This window comes from Venturia canescens, chromosome 3 (genome assembly GCF_019457755.1).
Source record: "Venturia canescens isolate UGA chromosome 3, ASM1945775v1, whole genome shotgun sequence".
NCBI classification, from domain to species: domain Eukaryota; kingdom Metazoa; phylum Arthropoda; class Insecta; order Hymenoptera; family Ichneumonidae; genus Venturia; species Venturia canescens.
In genome coordinates, this window is record NC_057423.1 from 18,005,868 (window position 1) to 18,032,143 (window position 26,276).

General features: G+C 37.7%; 1 protein-coding gene across 1 annotated transcript; it reads left to right on the forward strand.

The window, feature by feature from the left end:
• The first annotated feature begins 9,413 nt into the window (after positions 1 to 9,413).
• On the forward strand, positions 9,414 to 16,759 carry LOC122408448 (uncharacterized). The gene is made up of 5 exons (XM_043415241.1): positions 9,414 to 9,572; positions 9,679 to 9,957; positions 11,930 to 15,895; positions 15,980 to 16,456; positions 16,640 to 16,759. Exons 1-5 carry the CDS (start codon positions 9,414 to 9,416, stop codon positions 16,757 to 16,759), a joined length of 5,001 nt encoding a protein of 1,666 aa, XP_043271176.1.
• Positions 16,760 to 26,276: the final 9,517 nt, after the last annotated feature.

The following is a 26,276-nucleotide window of genomic DNA, read 5'->3' on the forward strand; positions in this document are numbered from 1 at the left end:
GTAAAAAAGCCATGATTCGTAGTGGTGACCCCCGTGAAATTGTCATGTCAACATTGAAAGGTGCGCGTGCCAGTGTTAAAGGTGTTAAAGTACGCACACCTCGGGTTCTACCTGTTCCTCAAAAAACCGGCGGTTTATTGCCCTTCCTTTTACCCATCTTTGCCGGCCTTAGCGCCGTTGGTGCATTATCCGGTGGAAGTGCTGCAATAATCAAAGCTGTAAATGCTGCTCAAGCAGCTAAAAAGGAATTGGAGGAAAGTAAGCGTCACAACAGAACACTCGAGGCCATCGCTTTGGGTAAAGGTTTACATCTGAAACCATACAAACAGGGTTTGGGTCTTTACCTCGGGACAAAAAACGTATAATCACGCTACCACATCAACCACTCACCGACATCGATCTGCTAAAGTATGCGAGAGCCATGAAAATTCGTAACTTTCGTGGCGTTTTCATGCGTGATACTTTACCTGAAAATGGACCACTCAAACAAGAATCGGCAATCGTGAATTTGGATGAAAATGTGGGCCCTGGGACACACTGGGTTGCATATAAAAAGACTGGTCAGCGAGAATTTGCTCACTGCAGTGGAAAGCAAAAGCCGTTGAAATTTTAATCTTGAAATTAGACGATCGTTCACATATGATGGAGCTCGTCTTGCAAAACGTTATTAAAGAACTTTTAAGTGAAATTAGTGGTACCTACAATTAGGTAAGTAAATGATCAGTTATTCAAGCTAATGTTTACGAAAATGGAATGAATTATAACGCAATAATATTCGATAAATCAAGTGAACTAATGAATTTCGTAAAAAAAAACTGCTTCGAAAATGTCATAGTGAAACTTTTGTGATTAGATGGTAATAAAACATCATTATCCTTATTCCGAAAATATTAATGCGATGTACGTGACTTAATGTTCGAACGCATTAAAAATTTGATAGAACAGATGCTCTTTTCTATAAAAGAGATCAATCCATGAAAAAAACTTTAAAACAAAATTTTTATAAAAAATGAGCAAAAAAATTATTTTATAAAAAAAATACAGAACAATTCGAAAAAAATTTCACAAATCTTGAAAAAGCATTATCTTTAAAAAAAACTAAACTTTATCTCTTTTTTAAAGTGTTAAAAGAATCAAATAACAAGTAAAAAATAAAAACCGAAAAATCGCGCTTGAAATCATTTTGGAAACCGATGCCTCATTCTTCTGATTTGATTCGAAGGGCTAAATCAACTAAAAAAAATTCCATCTAATTTACGTGCAGCATTAAAATTTATTATATCAATTCGAGGCCAAGTATTTTCTAATAAATTGAAAAAAGTTACCATTTGAGTTACGTGCAGCACTAAAATTTATGATATCAATCGAAGGACAAGTAATTTATGAGTAACTCCAAATTTCAACATTATGGAACTGTTTTAAGAAGCTTTTAAATCCAAAAAAATCACATGCAAGCTAGTCATTTCTTACTCTATGATGGCAGAGACAATCGATTTTTTTCAGACTTTCAGGAGCTACTGATATTATTCACAATATTCGACGTCGATTGGATCGATAGAAATTATGTTTAAATATGAGTTAAAAGTACTTGTCCGGCCCATCACTTTCCATTAAACTTATTATATTTAAATAAAAATCAGGGCTTTTTTAGAACTGTTGGAGCACAAATACTCATGCAGAGGGAATTTAGAGAGTTATCTTCAAGTAATTTTCTCTTAATTGCACTAATTTAATAAGAATGGAAACAAATTGTCCTGTAATATACAAAAGATGTTATTGTGCATCGATAAATAAAAAACATTTTGCACATTAAATATGTTGAAGCTTCCAAAATAACTCCCCAGTTTGTATTGCGGCAGTGTTTACTTCTCACTTCTTCCAGCGAACGAATTTCATTCGGCATAACTAACCTAAATCGCATTTCAATAAATTTTTAACCGGATTCTCCCGTACAGTTTCGTTTTTTTATGATTGATTTTTATTTCATTTAAATGAAAAGTGATGGGCCGGACAAGTACTTTTAACTCATATTTAAACATAATTTCTATCGATCCAATCGACGTCGAATATTGTGAATAATATCAGTAGCTCCTGAAAGTCTGAAAAAAATCGATTGTCTCTGCCATCATAGAGTAAGAAATGACTAGCTTGCATGTGATTTTTTTGGATTTAAAAGCTTCTTAAAACAGTTCCATAATGTTGAAATTTGGAGTTACTCATAAATTACTTGTCCTTCGATTGATATCATAAATTTTAGTGCTGCACGTAACTCAAATGGTAACTTTTTTCAATTTATTAGAAAATACTTGGCCTCGAATTGATATAATAAATTTTAATGCTGCACGTAAATTAGATGGAATTTTTTTTAGTTGATTTAGCCCTTCGAATCAAATCAGAAGAATGAGGCATCGGTTTCCAAAATTATTTCAAGCGCGATTTTTCCGTTTTTATTTTTTACTTGTTATTTGATTCTTTTAACACTTTAAAAAAGAGATAAAGTTTAGTTTTTTTTAAAGATAATGCTTTTTCAAGATTTGTGAAATTTTTTTCGAATTGTTCTGTATTTTTTTTATAAAATAATTTTTTTGCCCATTTTTTATAAAAATTTTGTTTTAAAGTTTTTTTCATGGATGGAATTATCAACAAACGAGGGACCATCAATGTACTTGTCCCAACCTTTTTTTTCCTAGGGGAAGTTTATGGTTTGATATCACGTCTTTTTTCTCAAAAGTTCCTTATTTATGTTCAGTTGACTATAGGATATTAGTTTAAATTTCTATGAATTATTTATGATTTTCGTCTTATAACGTTGGTTTTCACGAAAAAAGACCTATTTTTCGTCAAAATTGTACTGGACATATTTCGTCACAGGTCTGTCCTCGGACTTCGGCGATTTTTTCCCTTGTACTCTAATATGTTTTGTCAATTAGGAACCCAAGAGCACGGCCGCAAGCGGGTTGAAGGCCGGGATATGATTTTCGGCTTATAGCGTAGGTTTCCACGAAAAAAGACCTATTTTTGGTAAAAATTGAACTGAAAATATTTCGTCACAGGTCTCTCCTTGGACTTTGGCGATTTTTTTCCTTGTACTCTATTATGTTTTGTCAATTAGGAACCAAAGAGCAGGGTGAAAAGCAGGTTGTAGGTCGTGATATGATTTTCGGCTTATAACGTTGGTTTCCACGAAAAAAGATCTAAATTTCGTCAAATTTGAACTGGAAATATTTCGATAGAGGTTTGTTCTTGGACTTTGGTGATTTTTCTCCTTGTCTTCTAATATGTTTTGTCCATTGGAAACTCAAGAGCATGTAGCAATGCGTGTTGCGGGCTAAGATATGATTTCCGGCTTATAACGTTAGTGAAAAGAAAGGAAAAGAGAAAAGATAGATCAAATTCAAGACACAACGAATACGACAGAATTGGCCATTTTTAAATGTCGTTTTGGCATTCTGAATCTCGACATTTTCGTGTCATCCAAAACATGCCCCCGATGAAATATATTTCCAAAGTTTGCAAGTGGCCGCGAAGATCCAATTATCTACAGTTTGATAGTTGCAGAAAAAAGGCACCTGGAAACATTTATTATGTCAGAATTCAAAGAAGTAAAAAAAATTGAGCGTACTTGATTCAACAGAGCAACGGAATTCAAAGACATTTAAGGTACCTGCATTGCTTGTGGAGGAAAACAATTTCATTTCAGGATAATTTAGAAATAAATTAGGAAATTCAGAAATTTAGCATAGAATTTAGAAAAAGGAAAATTAAGATAATTAGTAAAGCTGAAAACTTTTGTGATGAATTTTTGAAATTACATGTTACGGTTGGAGTAAAAAATTTAAATGATTGGCACACATGCTGCGACACAAAAATATCAAAGTTTGAAGGTATTCGCTCCATACTGCAGTAATATAAACTTCAATACTATTTGAAAGGAAACACTTTAAAACTTGCTGAACAAAGTTCCATTACATATTACCATAATCAAAGATAGGGGGTGATACTTAGCACATATACTTATCCACAGAAATTTCCAAATTCGCAGGTATCGGCTGCAATTCAATGTATCTGCGCAATGAGTTTGGAAGACAGCAGTTTCAAATCCATCCATAAATGAGCAACTGAAGACTTTTGTAATGAATTTTTCACTTCATATTTATGTTACGGTGGGAGTCAAAAAATAAAATGAATGGCACAGAATATAAATTTTATAGTTTGCAGATTTTTGCTGTATTTCAATGATCCAAATCTATAGTATTAGAGTGGAAAGTTGTTAGAAGTCATGATGTTACATTAAAATCACATAGCGCACATAACATTCAGAAATTCTGTAGGTTTCCATGATGTTAGCAGGTATTATACTTAGTCGCATCGAAAACTGAGCAACTGTACAATTATCGTAATGAATGTTTTCACCAATAATTCCACATTTGCAGTTTGCAGAATAGGAATACTCAACATACACGTCATTTCATAAGTATTGTTGTCAATATTTGTGTTTGCCTACCGCATTCCGACGATTCAAATTTTCATATTATCAGCAAAAAAAGCATCCCAAGACTTTTTGGAACAAGTTTCAAAATTTATTACTCTACAGACCAGGTGGAAAAAGAATAACTACACTTATATCAAGACCAGAAACTGTTTTGAGAATCTGTTGTACAAAATGTGCGATTGATGATCATAGTTGGAAACCTTTTGAATCACGTTACCACAATCAGCATGAAGAAATAGTAGAAAATCATAGGACACATATTAGGCAACCAATTAATAATATGCATAGATCCGCTGCAAACCGATGGAGTCAAAACAAGGATCGGAAAGAGCAGAGCCATAGTTAAAAAGAAAAAAGACAGCGCAATTGAAAGAGAACAGAAATCAAAATTGTTTCATGTATCTGTGCATTAGTTTCTGAAGACAGTAATTTCAGATCTATTCAGAAATAAGTAGGTGAAGACTTTAGTAATGAATATCTTCGTTAATATATTCCAGTCGGAACCAAAAAGCTAAAAGATTGGCATACCTGCTATTTCACAGAAATATCAAAGTTCATAGGTACTTGCTACGTATCAGTTATACAGACTTTGGTGCTATAGGGAAAAACACTTCAAAATTACCTGAACCACATTTTTGAAACGTATTATGACACATTCAAGAAAACAGTGACAGATACGATGCATGTTGAAGCAAGCAAAATGCTGTAATTTTGTATGTCTCCATGGTTATCCGCAGACAAAATATTTGATCACATCCAAAAATGATCAGGTGTAGACTTACAGACATGAATTTTTCAACCCACAAGGTTAGAGGTGTTCATTGCATTTCGAAGATACAAATTTTGATAACATGAAAATTAAGCACCCAATGACTTATTGAAATAAATTTCCAAATTTATCATGTAACAACTCAAATGAATATATCTATACATTATTACATGGCTCAAAGATTTTTCAAAACTTGGGTGTATGAACAAGCAATTATGAAGGCTTTTTGTTATAAATATTTCAAATTATGTTGTTGAAATCAATATAAAGAAATAGAAATACGAATATCTCTCGTATTGTCTGGAGAACAAATAGAAATTGGTATGACAATACACTGTAAGCTAAGCAGGTGGAAAAAGGGACCGGTGAACACAGCCAAACTAAATGAAAGAAATTATGACAACAATACATTGAATTACTTGACCAAAGTTTTTTTTAATTTATTTGAATTCGTTTACACACAACCATCCACCTCTTTCTTTAATGTAATTACACAACATAGAATTTCTGTTTGGAAAGAACGTTTTAGAGGTTATAATGAACGAACTTTTTTTTTCTCATTGTTATTATTATTATTATTATTCAACACTAATTAGTCACGTCATTAATAATATCGATACCTTCCACTTTTCAATAACCACTTTTATTTTTCTACACTCTGCACGCTACAGCACTCCGGCGGTCATAACCTCAAACGTTAACATGACGCGAAATCTCGCAAATTTGCTATCTATGTATATATTACGATATCGAAGTAGAACAGATAATTCTTAATTTTCACGACACATTATTCACGTTTTCACTTCTCAATATTTTACTCACTCTCAGTACACTGTATGAGATCAATTAATCCACTTTTGAGGTTTTATTTATTATAGATATTACTGTCGTGAATTGGGCTCGAAACTTATTGAAACTTCTTTTATGAAAAAAATAAAATTGATTATATCCACTGCTATTTCCAATAATGTTTTATTTATTTAAACGAAATTTGCAAATCTTGCACCGTTGATCCACGGGGCTACGATCGCAATCACTTTATAATAACATAACAGACGATAACAGACGGTATACAAGAAAACATTGAGGACTATCAGAAACTTTCTCATCGGCGATTGGTCGAGACGGATAGATTCTCACCGGTGATTGGTTATGATGGGCATCAAGAAGCCCTTGTATGTATCGGTCTGAACCCATATACGGATACGTCAGCTGCGTAAATGTGTTGGTACTTTTTGCATAATCTTGAGCCCGTGCAAAGTTTTTTCTCGGCAAATACGCCACCAAGAATGCTGATTTTGGGCTCGTTCGACAGAGAACTTCTTAATTAGCTTAAAGTTCAATTTTCAAAGCCGTACATAACTCATGAGCTTCGCTATTAAAGAAAATCACATGCCAATTTTACCCCCACCACCGCGAATCGTTTTATTCAGAGAAAGTATAGTCTCGGCGAGAGCCTCGGGCCAGCAGACGACAGGGCTGTCAATGTACTTGTCCCGAGACTCTACCGAGTCTCTTGATAATGGTCAAGGTGTCTATGAGGCTTTTCAATGTTTCGTTTAACAAGAGTCTCGGTAGAAACCAACACCCCCTACCGTACTCATATACTTGATTGCGAAGATTTTGTGTAACGTTATATTTTTTCAGTTGCTTGATAGATAATAATTCAATTGAGAGATAATAATTTTATATATCGAAATGTGGCGTTATGGGAATGAGAAGGATGTAAGTCGTTCGTCTTTACATTTGGACATGTGCCATTGGAGCGTGCCATTTGTTTTACTATGACGTCGTGCACTGCCCCTTCTCTTTTCATGCGTCCCTGAGTAAAACAACAATAACAACGGACTTGTTTGCTCTTCTACGCGCCGCTGACCTAAGCGAGAAACAGCTATCGGTGATCTGAAGAGCTGTTAAATTTAACGAATTTTCAGAGATTTTTATGATAATGAGAACAATGTACTACAGTATTTAAATTTTATTGGTATCTTATAATACTGGGGAAATCCACAAGAACATTTTCTAAAAAATCATAATTTCCAATATTTAAAAAATTGCGTCGAAAACGAACTCAAAAAATTGAACCTGGGTGATGTGTGAAATTTTGGTTCAATCACATATGAAAAATGAACACCAAAAAATTCTTGATCAGTATGAGTGCGATTATCTTAGGTACTGGAAAAAACATTTCAGTTGCTAACTTCTCAGTTTTTATATTAAAAGACTAATGAAAAAAGTTTAGGTTTGTAATAAAAATTAAAAATACACTATTTCATTAATTTTTTTTTCGCTTCAATTCTAGTACTTGCAATGACTACGCTCATACTAATTAAGAATATTTCTGGTTTTCATTTTTCAGATGAGTGAGAGTATAAAAGTCCCACACACCACTGAGATCCAATTTTTTCAGATCATCTTCGATGTCATCTTAAAATTATTCAAAATTATAAATTTTTAGAAAATGTTTTTGTTTATTTTTCAAGTATTATAATACACCTTAAAAATTTCGATATTGTAGGTCGTCGTTCTAATTATCAAAAAAAATCTTAAAAATGGTGAAAAAAATGAATCTGTCATTATACTGTGGATTCGTTGGTATAATTTTCTTTATTATATTGAAGGAAGTCACCCAATGGTTTAATGAATAAATAAATACTACATCTGTATATATTTTGAACTGTGAATGAAAGATTTTACAGATTTCATGCACACAGATTAAAGGGAATAAAAATGAAACACTTATGTATATACTTTAAGGTATGTCATTACATCTTATTATTTTTTCACGTCGGCGTCTCAAAAATTTTACGTTTTCCCAAAAACTGTGTGCACAGGTCTATACTTTAAAGATTGCGATAGATTACTGATGTTTTCAATTTAATTAACACGGACAGTTCTTGTCTATTTTTTTTTATTACTACTTTGCTATTTTCAATACTGAAATTATTTATAAATAACTTGGTACAGCACATTCGATACTCTACGAAGATCTCCGTTAAACCAAATCTATTGTTAAAGTACTACAACTGACCGTTGAATCTACAAATCCACATATATCGAGTGAAAAAAGTGAACCTGAATATTATAGTGCTGTTGTTGAAATTAACTGATCGACATTTGATAATACTACTTTTTACAAGTAAGTTATTTCAAATCCTTGTCCATTACTGTACGCCCTTTAAACATATTTTAGACTCTCAAAGAAAACAGCTTCAACTCTTCAAGGGGCATGTTGTTATATCGAACGAATTTTCAAAATTACAGGTGATCTCAGTGTTTTTGTGATGTCTGATTAGCTTCTGCCAACACAATTGAAAACATTAAAATGGCAAACCTGATACCATGACAATTTTTCCCGAGTTTGATGTTATGAATATTTGAACGAGTTTTTTAGGTTTAAATTATTTAGAATTAATTAAGTATAAACAAACATACACATTTTCTATAACGGAGCAGGACGTTTCGGCGCGCCCGTTTGGGCGCGAGACGTTTCGGCGCGGGACGTTTCGGCGCCAGCCGTTTTGGCGCGGCTTTGCGGCCACGCCCATGAGATCGAATTATCGAATTTATCGTGTTTTTATTTTTTTACGATACTGAAAATTATGACGATTTTTTTTTATGCGTAGAATATTTTCCTTGTCACTGAAAATAGAAACCAAGATTTTTCATATATCTATTCTGAATGCGTAGGAGGAAATAAATAGTTAGCCAACGCGATCCATCACCATTTACCCACACACACTTTGTCGATGTTAAATGTTCGCATACTATTGAAACGCGGGCGATGGGGGTCGCAGGGGGCGAAGCCCCCCGAGAATAACTATTAAAATTTTAATTTAGTCATCATGAGTACCATTTCATCCCGTATCCTACGAAATAACTTTTATTTCATTATGGTCGATTTGGCAAGGAATGCCATATTTATTCAGTGGATTTATTTTCGAATAGGAGAAACGTAAATACTGTTTTTCAAAAACATTTCACGCGAATTGACCTTCGTACGATTCAGAAAGACTACATGCAAAGTCGTCTCGCAATAACACGAATAGTGTAACAATGTGTTCGTTCTCGAATCACCAGTTTACCGGTGTTCGTCGTTGTGTGAAGAACTGTTTTCCCTAAAAGTGCTCTATTCTTTTATCATGGAAAACAATGTATTATCCAAACGAGATCGCCCCAAAATATATTCATGCTGGTCATTCGTTTATCTTCGATAAGATTAGTGCTTGTGGGCAGAAAAAGTTCTGGGGATGTTCCTTCAAGTCGGATGGATGTAAAGCTCGTTTGCACACGTGTGTATTGACTGATGAGGTAAAATTTTCATGTTTATAATACTAATAATAGTGTTCACTGAAAGAGAGAGAAAGAGCGCGCGGTTTTTCACTTATTTTTCGATAATTTTTGTTTGTTTTTGAAGGTTTTGCAAAGTCTAAATGAGCACACCCATGGTGCCAACGTAGCACAAATAGAAGTAGAGAAAACAAAAAATATTCTAAAACGACGAGCTGTTTACACGGTGGAAACACCAGCTCAACTTATAACAAATTCATTAGCCGGTACATCTACCGCAGTTCAAGGCCAATTGCCATCAAAAAATGCTTTACGCAAAATTGTTGCAAGGAAACGGAATACTTTTCATGTGGTGCCGCCATCACCAGCAGATTTACGATCACTCGAGATACCTGAAATGTACAAAGTATATGAAGTATCAGAAAATGAAAAAGTATTATTTCTTTTGGGAGATACTGGAAGTGATGAACAACGCATCTTATTATTTGGGCGAGAAGACGCTCAGCAGTGGAGTAATTTAATGAAAACTGTGTATATGGATGGAACATTTACAATAGCTCCACCCTTATTTTCACAAGTTTTTGTAATCCTTGTCGGGAGGCTTTGTGTTTCCGGTACTTTACGCACTTTTACCAAACAAGAAACAGGAAACATATATTGGGCTCTTCCGTTTGGTAAAATTCGTCTGGCCGGATTTTGAACCAGAAACTATAGCTGTTGATTATGAAATGGCAATAATTAATGCAGTAACCGAGACGTTTCCGACATCAAGGATTCACGGCTGTTTGTTCCATCTTGCCCAAAATATAAAGAAAAAATTGGGAAATGAAGGATTATTGGCGGAATATAATTCAAATTCAAACTTCGCATTACAAGCACGAATGATTGTTGCTTTGGCATTCGTACCTACAGATCGCATAGAAAACGCTGTTCAAAGTCTTTATGAACACCTTCCACAAAATCTGCAGTGTGTTTTGGACTGGTTTGAGGTATTTTCGAGCTCTTTTTTCATTTATTTAAAGAAGTGTACAATGAAAATGTTAAAAGAAACAATCAAACAATAGACTTTTTTGTTGCATCATCTATTTCATGTGAATTTCGGTTAGATTGCACACGCTCTCTTCTGTATTTTTGTTTTTCCTGCTTGGGTCATTGTTTATTGTTGTTTGCTTTTTTTTGAAATTAACGCAAATAATATAATTTATTAAGTTTCTGTATTTATCTTCTAATAATATTAGTTTTGTTTTTATATGTTGCTGTTGCATATTATTTTTAAATTGCTTTTAGTGTAGCATGTACTTGCTTGCTTGTCTCCATGGTTGCTCTTTATCATTCATAGGATAATTATATTGGTCGATTTAACCAGAACAGCAGACGTTCGGAACCGCGATTTTCAATTGATATTTGGTCCGTTCACGATCGAGTTTTGTTCGAGTTTTCATACGAATCAAATTAATATCTAATTCCTTCTATTTACACGGGCTCTTGGAATCGTGGTTCGTCGCAACGAACTCTGTACGTTCGCAACCGAGTGTGATTTCGTTACCTCGACTTTCCCCTCGGCTCGTGCTCCCCGCGAACCGAGACATACTAGCGGTCCTTTTATATATTTAGTAATCCTCCGAACGTCGACCCGTACCGATAACCTCGTGCTGATCGCCTTCGTTTCCCTTTAATCACATAACTAAAATTACGTTTTCTTGCGCTTACGGCCAAGTGACGAAAACCCGCGTAACCCGCGCATCCGTCTTCCGTGTGATCCACGTCGACGTTCAATAAAATTTTAGTAAAACGTTCTAAATGTTCAAGTGTTTGATTCTCCTGCGTAAACCGCTTTAGCACCTTCCTGAAGAATTCCTGTTCCTGAATCGGCATTAAAAATAATATTAAATATGCGCCAATGTCTAATCGAAGGGAACACTGCGCACATATTTATGGTCCTTCGAGCCGGATCGTTTTACAATAAAACAGGTGAAAATTGTGAGTGCTAATTGGAATTTTTCATCGCTCGCGTTCAGTGAAGACTATCACGGCTTGCGCGTCAAGGCCAACTTTATTTACGTTACTCGGCGACGCCTGTGTCCTACGACTCGGTCTGTTGATTTCTAAATATACAGGGTATCGAAATCTTGAATATTTTCGTTACAAAAACAAACGTGTAAGAATTCTGGGGTTCTTGCGTTATCGTTCTCACTTGAGACATTCTTTCGTTCGTTTCCACGCGAAGTTGGAGATCGAACTGTATTCGCTATAATACACTTCTTCAACACGCTCGACAAACCCAAACGTCAACAATTCCCGACCCTGTCACTCACACTGAGAAGTGGACTTTTCGGGCTCACACTCTTCAAACGAATAACACGCAGTCGTTATTCTAGCTCGAGTCAGTGCCACCGCATTTAAATAAAACAAAAGTCATAATGAGCGCTTTCGACAACCTACTCATTGCTCAAACAGCACAATTGCATCAAATACGCCGAGTTATACCAAACCATATGAGGCTTGGCAAGGAGAAGTTTACCGCCTCCAAAACGCGCACACGCATTTCGAGTTTACAAGAACTCTGGTCCGCATGTTGTGCTCGGGATGTATTATTGCAACAGAAAGCATCAGAAGCGCAACTCGACCATGAGTATTTCGCCAAAGACGAGTTCCTGAGTGCCGAACACGATTTTGAAGAAGCTCTGGATCAACTCACAGACCTTCTCAACCAGCAAGAGAAACCAGAACGCCCAACACCGAAGATCTCCAATTCCACGATGATCGGCGAAGTACAAGGACCTTCCAACTTCGCTCTTCTACGCATCACCATCCCGAAGTTCAACGGTGAACCCACCAAATGGGAGAGTTTTCGGGATTCATTCAAAGCTCTAGTTGGTGAGAACGCATCGCTAACCTCAGGTCAAAAATTGTATTATTTAAAATCGTTTCTCGAGGGCAACGCGGCAATCATGCTTGAACACATTTCGGTTTCCGACGCCAACTACGCAGGCGCCTGGCAAACACTTACCGACGAGTACGATAACATGCGGGCGTTAGTTCTCGCTCACATTCACGCGTTTGCAAGCTTACCTAACATGAAATTAGAGAATAAAACCGAATTAAAACGTCTGCGCGATACAGTTAACTCATCATTAAACGCATTAAAAAACTTAGGACGTCCTATCGAACATTGGGATGATTTGTTGGTGTATTTGGTTTCTCAAAAACTCAGCACACGCACGCGCACTGAGTGGAATCTGAGCCTAGGGGCGTCAAACGAATTTCCCTCGTTTCAATTCCTGAAAGACTTTTTAACCGAGAGAATACGAGGTATCGCGTCAATTCACCTGGAGACCGCTAACTCCTCAAATCGATCGAATTCGTCAAATAAAACTAACGCGAAAGCAGCAGTTCATAACACTAGTCAACAACAATGCCCAGATTGCTCGGGAAATCATGCTCTTGCGTCATGCCCCACGTGGCACAAAAAATCGCTCGAAGATCGCTTCGCGACCGCCAAACGGGCTCGCGTCTGTTTCAATTGTTTAAAACCTGGACATTTACCAAATCAGTGCCAGTCGCAAAATCGTTGTAAAAAATGTCAGAAACTGCATCACACGACTCTGCACCGGGCTTCGCTTCCGCGTCAAGCATCGCCGACTTCCTCGACCATTGAAACGCCTAGCGAGGCATCAACCAGCGCTGCCAACGTTAATTTAATTCCGACAAAAGCCGCGTCTCCTCCGGTCATCGATCCTCCTGCTGATTTAAAGGAGACTTCCGCTGAAACCGCAACTATTAACACTACGCACGAGTTACCTAATTCCATCTTACTCGCGACCGCTTGGATTAAATTACGCACGCCAGAGAATCGCGTCGTTAAAGTTCGAGCCTTACTCCATCAAGGTTCGACTCATAGTTTCGTATCAGAGGCACTAGCACAACACTTACGTACTTCACGTCATCGCGCGAATCTCAACGTCACGTCTTTCGGAGATGCGTTTTACGGACGGGCTACTTCTCGAGTGAATCTCACGCTCGAATCATGTCACAACCAGGGTACACGGTTACCTATGGTCGCTTATGTTTATCAAAAAATCACTTCGTATGCTGCGCGACTCTCGCGACGAATCGGCTCGTGGCCTCATCTCAAAGGATTAGCTCTAGCCGATCCCGATCCTTCCAGTAAGGAGAAAATAAATGCATTAATTGGAGCCGACCTCTACGGCTACCTCCTTCTCGAATCTCTTCGAAAAGGCCCTGTTGGGTCTCCGACGGCCCAACTTACTACTTTGGGCTGGATAATCTCCGGTCCAGCAAATGCAACGCGCGTTACGTCCCAGTTGGACCATTCGATAATGCATTGCGCCCTCGCCACCGACGATGACGCATTAATCAGACGTTTTTGGGACATAGAAGAAATTCCCACGAAACAATTTCTTACGCCCGAGGAGGAGGAATGCGAAACTCACTTCCTTAAAACGCATTCCCGCGATCCCTCCGGTCGCTATTTGGTACGATTGCCATTCCGTGGTAACTCCGTTCCTGATCTGGGCACCAGTCACCAGATCGCGCTCAAAAGATACACGCATCATGAAACGCGTCTCAAGAAAAAGCCGGAGCTAGTAAACGAATACACCGGTTTCTTAAAAGAATACGAATCAATGGGGCATATGGAAAGGGTTCGCGAGCCTGACGTGAGCATCAACCCGGTTTACATTCCGCATCATCCTATTATTCGCGCTAGTAGCACCACGACCCGCGTGCGTGTGGTTTTTAACGCCTCCAGCATAACGTCGATCGGTACGTCGCTGAACGATCATTTACACATCGGCCCCAAATTACAGAGCGAAATAGGCGGCGTTCTCTCCCGCTGGCGACGACACCGGTTCGTCTATATCGCCGATATTGAAAAAATGTTCCGTCAGATACTGGTGCATCGCGAAGATTCGGATTATCAACGTATTGTCTTCCAGCCAGAATCTGACAGTCCGATACAAAAGTATCGTCTCTTAACCGTAACGTACGGTACAGCCTGCGCGCCATATCTCGCCAATCGCGTGTTACTTCAACTCACCGAGGACGAGGGAAGCGCATTTCCCGTAGCCGTTGACGTGATCCGTAATTCGACTTACGTGGACGATGTTTTATTCGGCACCGATGATCTCGAGAGCGCACGAATGATTCGCCAACAACTCCTGTCTCTGCTGAAACGTGGCGGATTCCATCTACGCAAATGGGCCTCGAACGACGTTGAATTATTAACCGGAATTTCTACCGCGGGTAATGACCTCGCTATCGACTTATCCAAAGATGACTCAGCAGTCCTTAAAGTTCTCGGCATCACGTGGCTTCCGAAGGAAGACGCGTTCAGCTTTCAATTCGGCGAAATACCGCCAACTCGGAGTACTAAGCGCTCAGTACTCTCACTGATCGCGCGCTTGTTCGACCCACTCGGTTGGGCCTCTCCCGTGATAATTAACGCAAAAATACTCATGCAAGACCTATGGCTCGCCAAAATTGATTGGGATGACTCAGTTCCTCCACCCCTTCTTGAAGGGTGGAATACTTATCGGCATGATCTGCCTAAATTATCGAAATTACGTATTCCGCGTTGGACCTATACTACTGCTACTCGAGAGCATTGCGCTATTGAGCTTCACGGCTTCGCGGACGCGTCTCAACGCGCGTTATCTGCCGCTGTCTATATTCGAGTTTTAAATTCTCCGACGGACATATCCGTTTCATTATTAGCGGCCAAATCTAAAGTCGCACCCCTTAAAACTGTATCCATTCCACGTCTTGAACTGAATGGAATTGTATTGCTTATCCGACTACTTGAATACGTCAAGCAACAATTAAATTATGACTTAATCTCAGTGCACGCCTGGACTGACTCCACTGTCGCACTCGCGTGGCTCACCCAGCATCCCTCACGCTGGAAGCCTTATGTCGCAAATCGGGTCTCAGAGATTCAAACTAAAATGCCCGAAATTAAGTGGCATCACGTCCCTACGCACGATAATCCAGCAGATTGCGCGTCTCAGGGAATTGCAGTTGAGGAATTGCTTCACCACCCGCTCTGGTGGTCGGGCCCCTCGTGGCTTCGGCAGAATTCCGCATTTTGGCCAAATGCACGCCCTTGCGCGCTAACAAACGACCTTGTCCACCCTCAATCGGTTCTACAAGAACAACGCTCCATTGCAGCGATCCACGTCGCTCAAATCACTGAGGAGTGGGACCTGCCCTTACGGTTTTCAAGCTGGGGGAAACTTCTTCGCGTCACAGCGTTCCTTTTCCTCTGGTTAAGGAAATACCGTGCTCGGAAATTAAACCAATCCGCAGCCTCAACTACTCTGTCAGTAGAAAACTTATGTGAAGCACGCGATTTTTGAATTCGCCGCGTTCAACACGCGCACTTCAAAACGGAGATTCGAGCGCTGCAGTCGCACGCTGCTCTTCCGCGATCAAGCCCCCTCAAAGCACTTAATCCTTTCCTTGACGGGAACGATCAGTTGCGTCTTGGTGGGCGGTTACGTCATTCGTTCCTTTCTTATGACGAACGATTCTCACGTATTCTACCCCGCCATCGCATCAGCGAACTAATTATCTATCAAACGCATGTGCGCTCGTTGCACGGAGGCACTCAGCTAACGTTACGCCTGTTGCGTCAAAATTATTGGATTCTCGAGGCGAGATCCCTCGTAAAGTCGCGAATTAATCGGTGTCTAGCTTGCGTACGCGAACGCGCGGTCACGGCGAGCCAGCTCATGGGAGACCTTCCGTCACCTCAAGTCAATCCGTCACCTCCCTTCTTACACAGCGACTTTGAAGCGCCCGATTACGAAAGTGTGTCCGCTTCCCCGCCTAGAAAATTTCCTAGGTACCTCCTTAGGGTATTGTCAGGCTGCCATGCTGCCTTGGTAAGGCGCTTGTGAGGCCACCTGATGACACCCTGTTCCAAAATGTTACGCCCTAAAACAAATGGCCATGACCAGGTTGTTTGGTCAGGCCCGAATAGGGCGCCCTGGCCCGGGTCGGATCACGCTCGTTTACAGACCCTGATTAGGTTATCTGACCTGGCGGTGATCAGGGTTCTCGACTAGGCTGTCGCTAGCTCGAAGCCCTCACCTGGAGCTGTCTCACCTCGCGACGCGTCAGCAAGCGTCGGGAATCATCGGAACATCTCGGCTGTCAAAGGTCATCGTCCGTCGTCGATCGTTTAACCGAAATTCGAAATTAAGCGAATCGAAATAAAATCAAAGCCTTCGAGAATAATCTAGATCCCGCGAGTAGGCAAAGGGTGGGGGGCTAGGACCCGAAAGTATAAGAACGCGGCCCCGTCGTTAAGGGGTGGATTTCGTTTTTGGGAACACTACGTGACCTGACGTTTTCTTTCGAGCCGTCGCCAACCCGTCAAGAATTCGACATCCCCGGAATATTGGGGAGAACTCCGTGGTCTTTTCCGGAGTATTTCTTGACTAAAACCGTAGCGGTGAGCTGTCGTTTCGCTTTCTTTTTGTGATTTATTTTGTGAAATTTCGTATCGAGAAGAGCTCTAAAAATATTGTGAATATTTCGATTTCAAGAGCGATATTGTTTCGGGGTAACGTTGGCATCTGAGAGAAATTGTGTGATCGTCTTGCGCGGTAAAATCAACCGCTTTTCACGTTGTTTATTTCGAGAATTGCCGAGAGGAATTCATCTTCTTTGTTCCGCGAAGTTCTTAGGTTAAAATATCTGACAGTAACCGTTCCATTAACTAAAATATGTTGTTACCAATTATCGTCTTGAAGCCCTCAACCGAAATTATTATAAATCGAATATCTTCCGAAAATAATTTATATTGTTCTTCTTTGTTTTCTAATCAATTACTTCACATTTAATAAATTATATTGTACTTTCGGAATAATGTGTTTCCCGTGTAAATTACTTTTATCTGCGCTTTGACCTCGCCCCTCTGCCACCTTGTCTTTCCTACAGCTACGACCGGGAAAACCCTAAAATCTCTTTCTCGAGGAGTTTCGTTTAAAAATTTGTTCGAATAATTATCGAACTGGCGCACAGGGATTCTCGAGATTGAGGCGTTTGTGCGACTCACGTCAATTATAAGTTTTTTCTATACTTGCGTATCTAAAGACGCGGCAGCGTCTTGACGCCAAGTATTAAAAAGAAGTTTTGTAGGCAGAGCGAGTCAAGACGGCCGTGTATCTTTACTTGAGATTGGTCGATTTCCCCTGACTCGTGAATTTGAAGTGGCCATCATTTGTTGGAAATTAGTCGGATGAAAAAAATAACAGTGGGACATGATAATGTGATGTATGCGTTTGGTATGATGAAAAAATTAGATTGGTGTGACATTGGGAAAAGGGTTAAAATGCAGTTATGAAAATTAGGGGGTGCAATTTCAGGATCGAAAATTTTCTTCAACAATATATATATATGTCTATTTTCCGTTCCCTTTCCATGGGATAGATTCTTGGAATTGGAGCTCGAATCGGGTAGCAAAAAATTCTCAGAGTTCGAGCTCGAATCAGTTAGCAAAAAATTCTCGGAATTGGAGCTCGAATCGGGTTGCAAAAAATTCTCGGAATTGGAGCTCGAATCGGGTAGCAAAAAATTCTCGGAATTGGAACTCGAATCCTTCTGAGCTATAATCTTGGAGGTTAGACCAACAAACTCATTTATGTGATAGGCATATAGAATGCCAATGCGGGCAACGGGGGTCCAGGGGGCGGAGCCCCCGGCGGGGGTGGAGGGGGCGGAGCCCCCCGAATAAAGGCGAATAAAATTTTAATTTGACTATCCCAAATAATCCGTCCACTACATTATCACCCCGCGAAAAAATGCGAAAAACTGCGAATACATAAAAACGCGCATACAGAACGACTCCACGGGTTCCGAAGGTTTATAACACGACAAATCGGTCTCATCTTAATCTTCGCATCACCGCGTGCCATGACCCAGCAGAACCACGAAAAATCGCGAATACAGAACGGGTAGGGTTCAATATATAGGGTAATGTGGGGCAAAATGGACACTTAAGGATTTAAGCAAGTTTCATTGATGAGCATATGGTCTTTCAACTATTTTTGAGTCCCAAAATTGATGCCCAGTCCTCGTTTTCCGAATTTTGTAAAAAAAAAATTGAGATATGTGACGTTAGTGATTTAAAATCCATCGTTTCGGGAACTTTAATATCTTAGAGACAGACGGGCGTAAGTTCAGCATGTTTATAATTTAAAGTATATAATTAGATTTGAATGTCCAGTTACCATCTGAAATAACTGAGGACATAAGTAAGGTACGACGCTGAAGTTTGCAACGTTGGAGTTCAACAAAATGAACGAAAAAAAAAATTTATAATTCATTATTTTATTATTTTACGAATGATTGATGTTGCTTAAAAAATTACGAATTGGAAATTCGGCAGGGAACAAAATTGGAGATTTACTGGAATTATTTGAGAGTTTTTTTAGATCATTTCGTTGGACTCCAACGTTGGAAACTTCAGCGTCATAGTAAGGTTCTGTCTGATGGTTATTTATCAGTACTATTAAGAATGTTTCTGAAGCCATGTCAATATCAACTTTATATATAATATGAGTGTTCATAACTTTCTTTTTAATTCTTCCACCAATTTTATAATATATGATTTTTTCAATAAGGTTTTTATATCGCTCTAGATTCCACTGAAGCATAATTTATTTGATCGATTATGATCAAATTCATCATTCCATCATGACTTTTCTCATTGACCATCCTCATTAATTAACCTATTGAGCCCGGAACTTGATTGAATTAATGACAATGGTCTAGTATTATACAACTTGATGTTTGTTAAATATATTTATGTTTGTATTGCCCAATTCAAAAAGAAATGATATCCCCATAAAAAACTTTTTAAAAGTAAAAAAATTACGCCAAGTATTAAAAAGTGCAACCTTGTTTATAATAATATTTATTAGATTTTTCCCTCTAATTATTTATTCTGTTTCTTTGGAAAAATATAATCATATCAATTTAATCAAGCCAAGTGATGTTTGTTTTTTATTATTTGGATTACAAATTTAGAAAAAAAACTCAAGCTTTTGAACAAAAACTTGGCGTGCATGGTTTTTCAAACTAATAAGTGTTCAAAATAATTTCTATAAATAAACTCTTCATAGGCCTGTGCTAGCAGCGATTTTATTAAGCTTTCTATTCCATTTAAATGAACGTTAAATTCAGAAAAATGAAAGTTAAATTCGAAATATAGTATAGTAAAAACGAAAGTAACCAAATATTATATGATAAAAAAGAACTCCCTTCAAGTATAAGCAGAAGTTTGAATATCCAAAAAAAAACTAATAAACTTGTTTTAATCGGCGTACTATTTAGTCCTTAGATTTAAAAAATCACAGACACGAGGTTAGATGCATGTATATACGTGTACCTATATATGTAATTGAATTAAAGTTTCTTTCAATTTGCCTCCGATACAGGGTAATGGAAAGCATCCTTACCGAACTTATTTGGATTGGAAGGAGCAAGAGCAACAAGAAGAATGTAAAATAGCTAAATTCGAAAAACCAGTGTACATGGTTTACTTGGGTGTATACTTCGGTCTATTTTGAACAATGAGAGGATTGGGAGAAGCTAGAAAAACAAGAAGAACGTAAAATAGTAAAAATTTGAATACTGGTGTGCATTGTTCATTTAAGTACATTTTGAAAAACCATGCACGCCGAGTTTTTGTTCAAAAGCTTGAGTTTTTTTTCTAAATTTGTAATCCAAATAATAAAAAACGAACATCACTTGGCTTGATTAAATTGATATGATTATATTTTTCCAAAGAAACAGAATAAATAATTAGAGGGAAAAATCTAATAAATATTATTATAAATAAGGTTGCACTTTTTAATACTTGGCGTAATTTTTTTACTTTTGAAAAGTTTTTTATGGGTCATTATATAGTTAAACAATGCTAGAGAAGTGCCTGAATGTCAGCGCAGAGGTTTTGTTTACATCGGACTAGCACGCGTTCTCTGTCTCGGTATACTTCTCCCTATCTCTCTCTTTCTTCCTTTCTCTGAAGAATCGGCAACGCACAACCCCGGGCACAACTCACCAGCCGTTCTGCTTGGGTATATCTATAAACCAGGAAAAAAATTCTATAGAAATAATAAACGAAAAATTGAAAAGTTCAAAAAAATTCAACAATAAAAAACAATCGAAAAAAATTCTGTAAAGAAAAATAAAAATTTTCAAAAAAAATCATAAATATTGAACAAATTGAAAAATGTACTATCCAAGTTACATGCACTATAAAAATGTATGATATCAATTGGAGGACAAGTTTTTATTGATAATTTGGAATATTTATCGAACAAATCGGAAACTTTAATTGAAAAATTGACGTTTTATGCATAGAAACCACTAATCATTCATGATAATTATTTTCAAGAAAAAAGTTCTTGAAAAAAAAGTCATAACGGAAGTTAAGTGCAGTACTAAAATGTATTATATCAATTCGAGGCCAAGTATTTATCAGTTATTCGAAATATTATCTCCGGCGACAAATGAGCGTTGAGAATCCTCGTCGGGCTCAGAACATTTTATCAAAATTACTAAAAAATTAATGGAAATGAAAAATCGCAAAATCTTTCTTTCGAATAATAAGAACGATGTCAAACCATTTCTTTTTAACCAGACCTTATAAAAATCGTTAAAAATTCACATGAAAGTCATTCGTTACTTCAACAAGGTACAGACTTTAAAGAATCGATTCCCCTCCGACTTTCAGGATCCTCTGGTATTATTCACAACATTCAACTTCGATTGGATCGGTACAAATTATGTTCAAATACGTCTTAAACCTACTTGTCCGGCCCATCACTTTTTATTCAAATTGCTCATTCAAAAAAAAAATCAAAAACGAAGTTAATCCATGTGTTAATATTAAGGAACAGTAAATCCCGAGAAAATAATTTTCCTTGAAATCGCTCTTATCAAAATGAAACGAAAATGGAAGATGAAGTTGATTAATCTATTTATATTGTATGGAGTAATAATTCACAACAAAATCATTTTTCTCCAAATTCCAGGAATCCACGTGTCGTACTCGACTAGTGATATTTATCAAAATGTGTACGTGACTATTGAAAAAAAAACGTTGCACGGCTGAATAGGTTCGAAAATTTCTTGTAATGTACCTGATTATTTCTCATTTCCATTGGTTCTTACCGAATGGTATGTGTTCCGTGAAGGAAATGAGAAGTGGATATTGCTATACAAACCTGAGAACAATCAAGTTCAAATTACTTGGATATATTATTTTTATTTCTATCCATTTTATTATATTTGGGATTATAGAACAGCCCTGATTTTTTTTCGAATGAGCAATTTGAACAGAAAATATTCCGTCACAGGTCTGTCCATGGATTTGGGCGATTTTTTTTCTTCTACTCTAATATGCTATGCTTATTGGAAACCCAAGAGAACGGTAGAAAGCGGGTTGAGGGCCGAGATATGATTTTCGGCTTATAACGTTGGTTTCCACGAAAAAGGACCTATTTTTCGTCAAAATTTTACTGAAAATATTTCGACACAGGTTTGTTCTTGGACTTCGGTGATTTTTCCCCTTGTCTCCTAATATGTTTTGTCTATTAGGAATCCAAGAGCACGGTGGAAAGTGGGTTGGAGGCCGAGATATGATTTTCGGCTTATAACGTTGGTTTCCCCGAAAAAAGACCGATTTTTCGTCAAAATTATACTGGAAATATTTCGGCACTGGTTTGTTCTTGCACGTCGGTGATATTCCCCCTTATTTTCTAATCTGTTTTGTGTATTAGGAACCCAAGAGTGTGAAGAAATGCGTTTCGTGGGCTGTAATATGATTTTCGGCTTATAACGTTGGTTTCCGTGAAAAAAGATCTATTTTTCGTCAAAATTGTACTGGAAATATTTCGTCACCGGTCTGTCCGTGGCCTTTGACAATTTTTTCCAAGTCTTTGAACGAAGAAAGAACTGACGTAAAGATTTCCTTAATAGAACAGATTTTATTTATCCCTTTTCTTCAAAATTCAAATGAAAGAACACGAAAAATCCAACAGATTTGCCCACTTTAAATGTCGCTTTTGCATTCTGAATCTATAGATTTCATCTCATCCAAAATGTGCCCCCAATGAAATATATTTCCAAAGTTTGCAAGTGGCCGCTGAAGTCCAATTATCCACAGTTTGATAGTTGCTGAAAAAAAGTACCCGAAAACTTCTAACATTTATTATGCCAGAACTCAAAGCAGCAAAAAAACTAAGCGAACTTAATTCAACGGAGCAACAGAATTCAAAGACGTTTAAAGTACCTGCATTGGCTTTGGAGGAAAACCATTTCAGGACAATTCAGAAATGAATTTAGAAATTCAAAAACTCCGAATAGAGTAGAAAAAGGAAAATTGAAGTATTTAGGAAAGCGGCAGACTTTTGTGATGAATTTTCTAGATTACATGATACGGTTGGAGTAAATGATTTGAATGATTGGCACACATGCTGCAACACAGAAATATCAAAGTTTGGAAGTATTCGCTGTATATCAGTCATATAAACTTCAATACTATTTGAAAAGGAACACTTAACAGCTTGCCGAACCAAGTTCCATTATATATTACCATAATCAAAGATAAGGGGTGATCCGTCGCATATATATTTATCCACAAAAATTTCAGAGTTCGCAGGTATCTGCTGCGGTTCAATGTATCTGCGCAATGAGCTTCGAAGACAGCAATTTCAAATCTATCCATAAATGAGCAACTGAAGACTTTTATAATCAATTTTTTAATTAGAATAACTACACACTATACCAAGACCAGATTTTAAAAAAAAAATCTGATTTATAAAATGTGCAATTCAAGATCATGGTTAGAAACCTCTCGAATCATGTTACCCCAATCATCATGAAGGAGTAGAAAATCATAGGACACATATTAGGGAACGAATTAATAATATGAATCGATCCGCTGCAAACTGATGGGGTGAAAACAAGGATCGAAGAGGGCAGAGCCAAACTGAATATCAAGAAAAATATGGGGATGTTTAAAAATAATGACAACACAAGATATAAATTAGAAAACATTTATTCAATTAAAGTTACTAATATCATTCTAACAGTTGCGTGTATTTTAGTTCTATTTATTCGTATATATAACCTTGACATATAACCACGCCACTGACGATATATTCGCACTGGACAATATTTCTCGTACTCTGGTTTAATTGAAGGATTATATCAGTTAACACTTATTTCCAATCGAACGAAATAATGAAATCTTGAAAAGTTTCGTTGACATATGCATCGCGCATTTTTTATATTCTTTTTCACACACACATCACAGTCTACATTTACGCAGCCGCTTTGATACCGGTTTAATATATCACAAATTTTAACAAAATAAATAGTAATCTGCACTTCTTTAGATGATGAAAATTATTTTTTTATTTATCCCGCACGCACTTCGTAATGTCGAAACTCTATTATTACGATCAAAAACTGACACATGGTTTGTACCCATATATATATTGAGACGTAACGCTCGCGTAGCGGCCCGAGCCCGCCCAAACTATCGAATATTACGCGAACCGAAAACATCGCGGAGCGATGACGGGCGTGCGTCCCAACCGGTGGCCATCTTGGCGACTGGCACAAAGGCCCGAGCGAGCCGGCGGGCTACGCTCCGAACAGCGCCACTTGAAAAGAAATTGAACTAAATCATATTTTCTTTTTTCTAATTGTTTTCTAACATTTTATTGATCCTTATGAGTATAATTAGGCTTAAATTAACGAGAAAAATAGCCGCTAATGAAGAAAAATAGAGAAAAGATTAAAGCTTGTAGAAAATTTGTGTTATTTCAAATAGAGCGAGATGCTTGATCACAGCGCATGCGCGGGGCCAAGCGTTCATGGGCTATAGGAACCAGAACGTGACTTTTTCCGATTTTACGGACAAAATTAAATTTAACGATATTAAATCAAACAAAAACGCCAAATCATTCAAACAATTAAACAATAACAATTGACATTGTGATTTTATTATTTTTAAGTCATGCTGAGCTGGAAATTAATCAAAGCGGAGTTCGGCGCATTGGGCAAAATAGCGATCAGCCAATAACAAGGCGTGAATTAAGGCAGCGAGCCAATAGTAAAGCCCGTTACAAAAGAATGCGCAGAACGCGTCCGAAATAGAGAAATTCGGCGTTTGAGAGAAATTAGAGTGGGGAACGGGGTATAAGAGTCGGTGTACGGCTCATTCGAGAAGCAGTTCACCCTACCTCTAGAACCAACTCGGATCTCCTAGAAGAACTAGAAGACTCAAATAGAAAAATACACTCTATTCTGGTATAACCTAAAATCCTTTTTCCTACTATTCCTTTGGATGCCTGGGGTATTGGTGAGACTCGGCGACGTGTCGATCCCGTAGTCCAGGGTCCACTCCATTTAACTTATAATTTCCGAATTTTCGCTGCACGGGGCATTGGTGAGACTCGGTGACGTATCGATCCTGTGGTCCGTGGGCAAAATTACCTAACCTAAGTGAATGCTCAGGACATTGGCGAGACTCGGCGACGTATCGAGCCCGTGGTCTGGGGTTCACATCCTAACCTGTCTTGTGGTTTGAACATTGGCGTCATTCGGCGACGTTTTAGGCCCGTCGTCAAGCACAAACTTTCCACCTGGCATTTTTTGGGTTTATTAAGAATAGAGGCGATAAATAAATGATTTTATGATTAACTATTATTAACTTCAAGATTGTTTTACAATTTATCCGATTTGGTTGGGTCGAACGAATAATTAGCGTTAGAAGTCAATAATTCAATAATCTACAGTTCATTTGAACCATTGTACGAATTCAAAGTCAAAATAAATCATCCGATCAAATTATAATCAATAAAAACAAATAACAAGCGAATAAAAGCGTTAATTCACGAGGCAGCGGTAAGACTAGAGTTTGTATAGCGTCAAAAGCGAGAAATTGTAAAAACTAAGGCGTACAACACTCTTGAATTACTAGGAAGCGTAAAAGTCCAGGTTCAAGCGGTATAGGATTACAGGACATCGGTTGTCAATTATTAGTGTTGCGAATTTCATTATTTTTTGTTTGTTTTTTGTCTGAAAAATCTCATGCAAGCGGAAAGGAAAGGAAACAGAATAAGCAGGGGCATGATAAACCATAAAGCGTTCTTTATTGTATAAACAAAAACGAAAACAAATTTGAAAATTCAATCGAAATTTCATACAGAAAAACGCTCCGTTTTCCGGGTCTTTCGAGTCTTCTCTCGCCTGACTTGGTCAAACAACGCGGACAGACAAAGATTAAAAATAAAAACGCGTATCATTTTGTAAAAACACACAAGTATTGTTTAATAAATTCATTTTGTTATCTTATCAACACAATTCTCGTCTCTCGTCTCGTTCATACCTGCTCCTTTTAAAATTAAGGTAGCTCGAACCGACGCGTGGCGGCGTTCAGGCCGGGTCGGCAAGAGCGTTACGTTAAAATATATCCATAAAAAAAAAACTTGGAAATCGATGCCTCATTCTTCTTATTTGATTCGAACAGCTAAATCAATTGAAAAAAATTCCATCTAATTTACGTGCAGCATTTAAATTTATTATATCAATTCGAGGCCAAGTATTTTCTAATGAATTGAAAAAAGTTACCACTTGAGTTACGTGCAGCACTAAAATTTATGATATCAATCGGTGGAC

Excerpts from the sequence above, each read along its gene's own strand:
- LOC122408448 (XM_043415241.1), top strand. The coding sequence starts at position 9,414 with ATGTATTATCCAAACGAGATCGCCCCAAAATATATTCATGCTGGTCAT. Across the intron at positions 15,896-15,979 it reads CAGCCTCAACTACTCTGTCA|TCGCACGCTGCTCTTCCGCG; the intron begins GTAGAAAACTTA and ends CGAGCGCTGCAG. Across the intron at positions 16,457-16,639 it reads CAGGCTGCCATGCTGCCTTG|GCTGTCGCTAGCTCGAAGCC; the intron begins GTAAGGCGCTTG and ends GTTCTCGACTAG.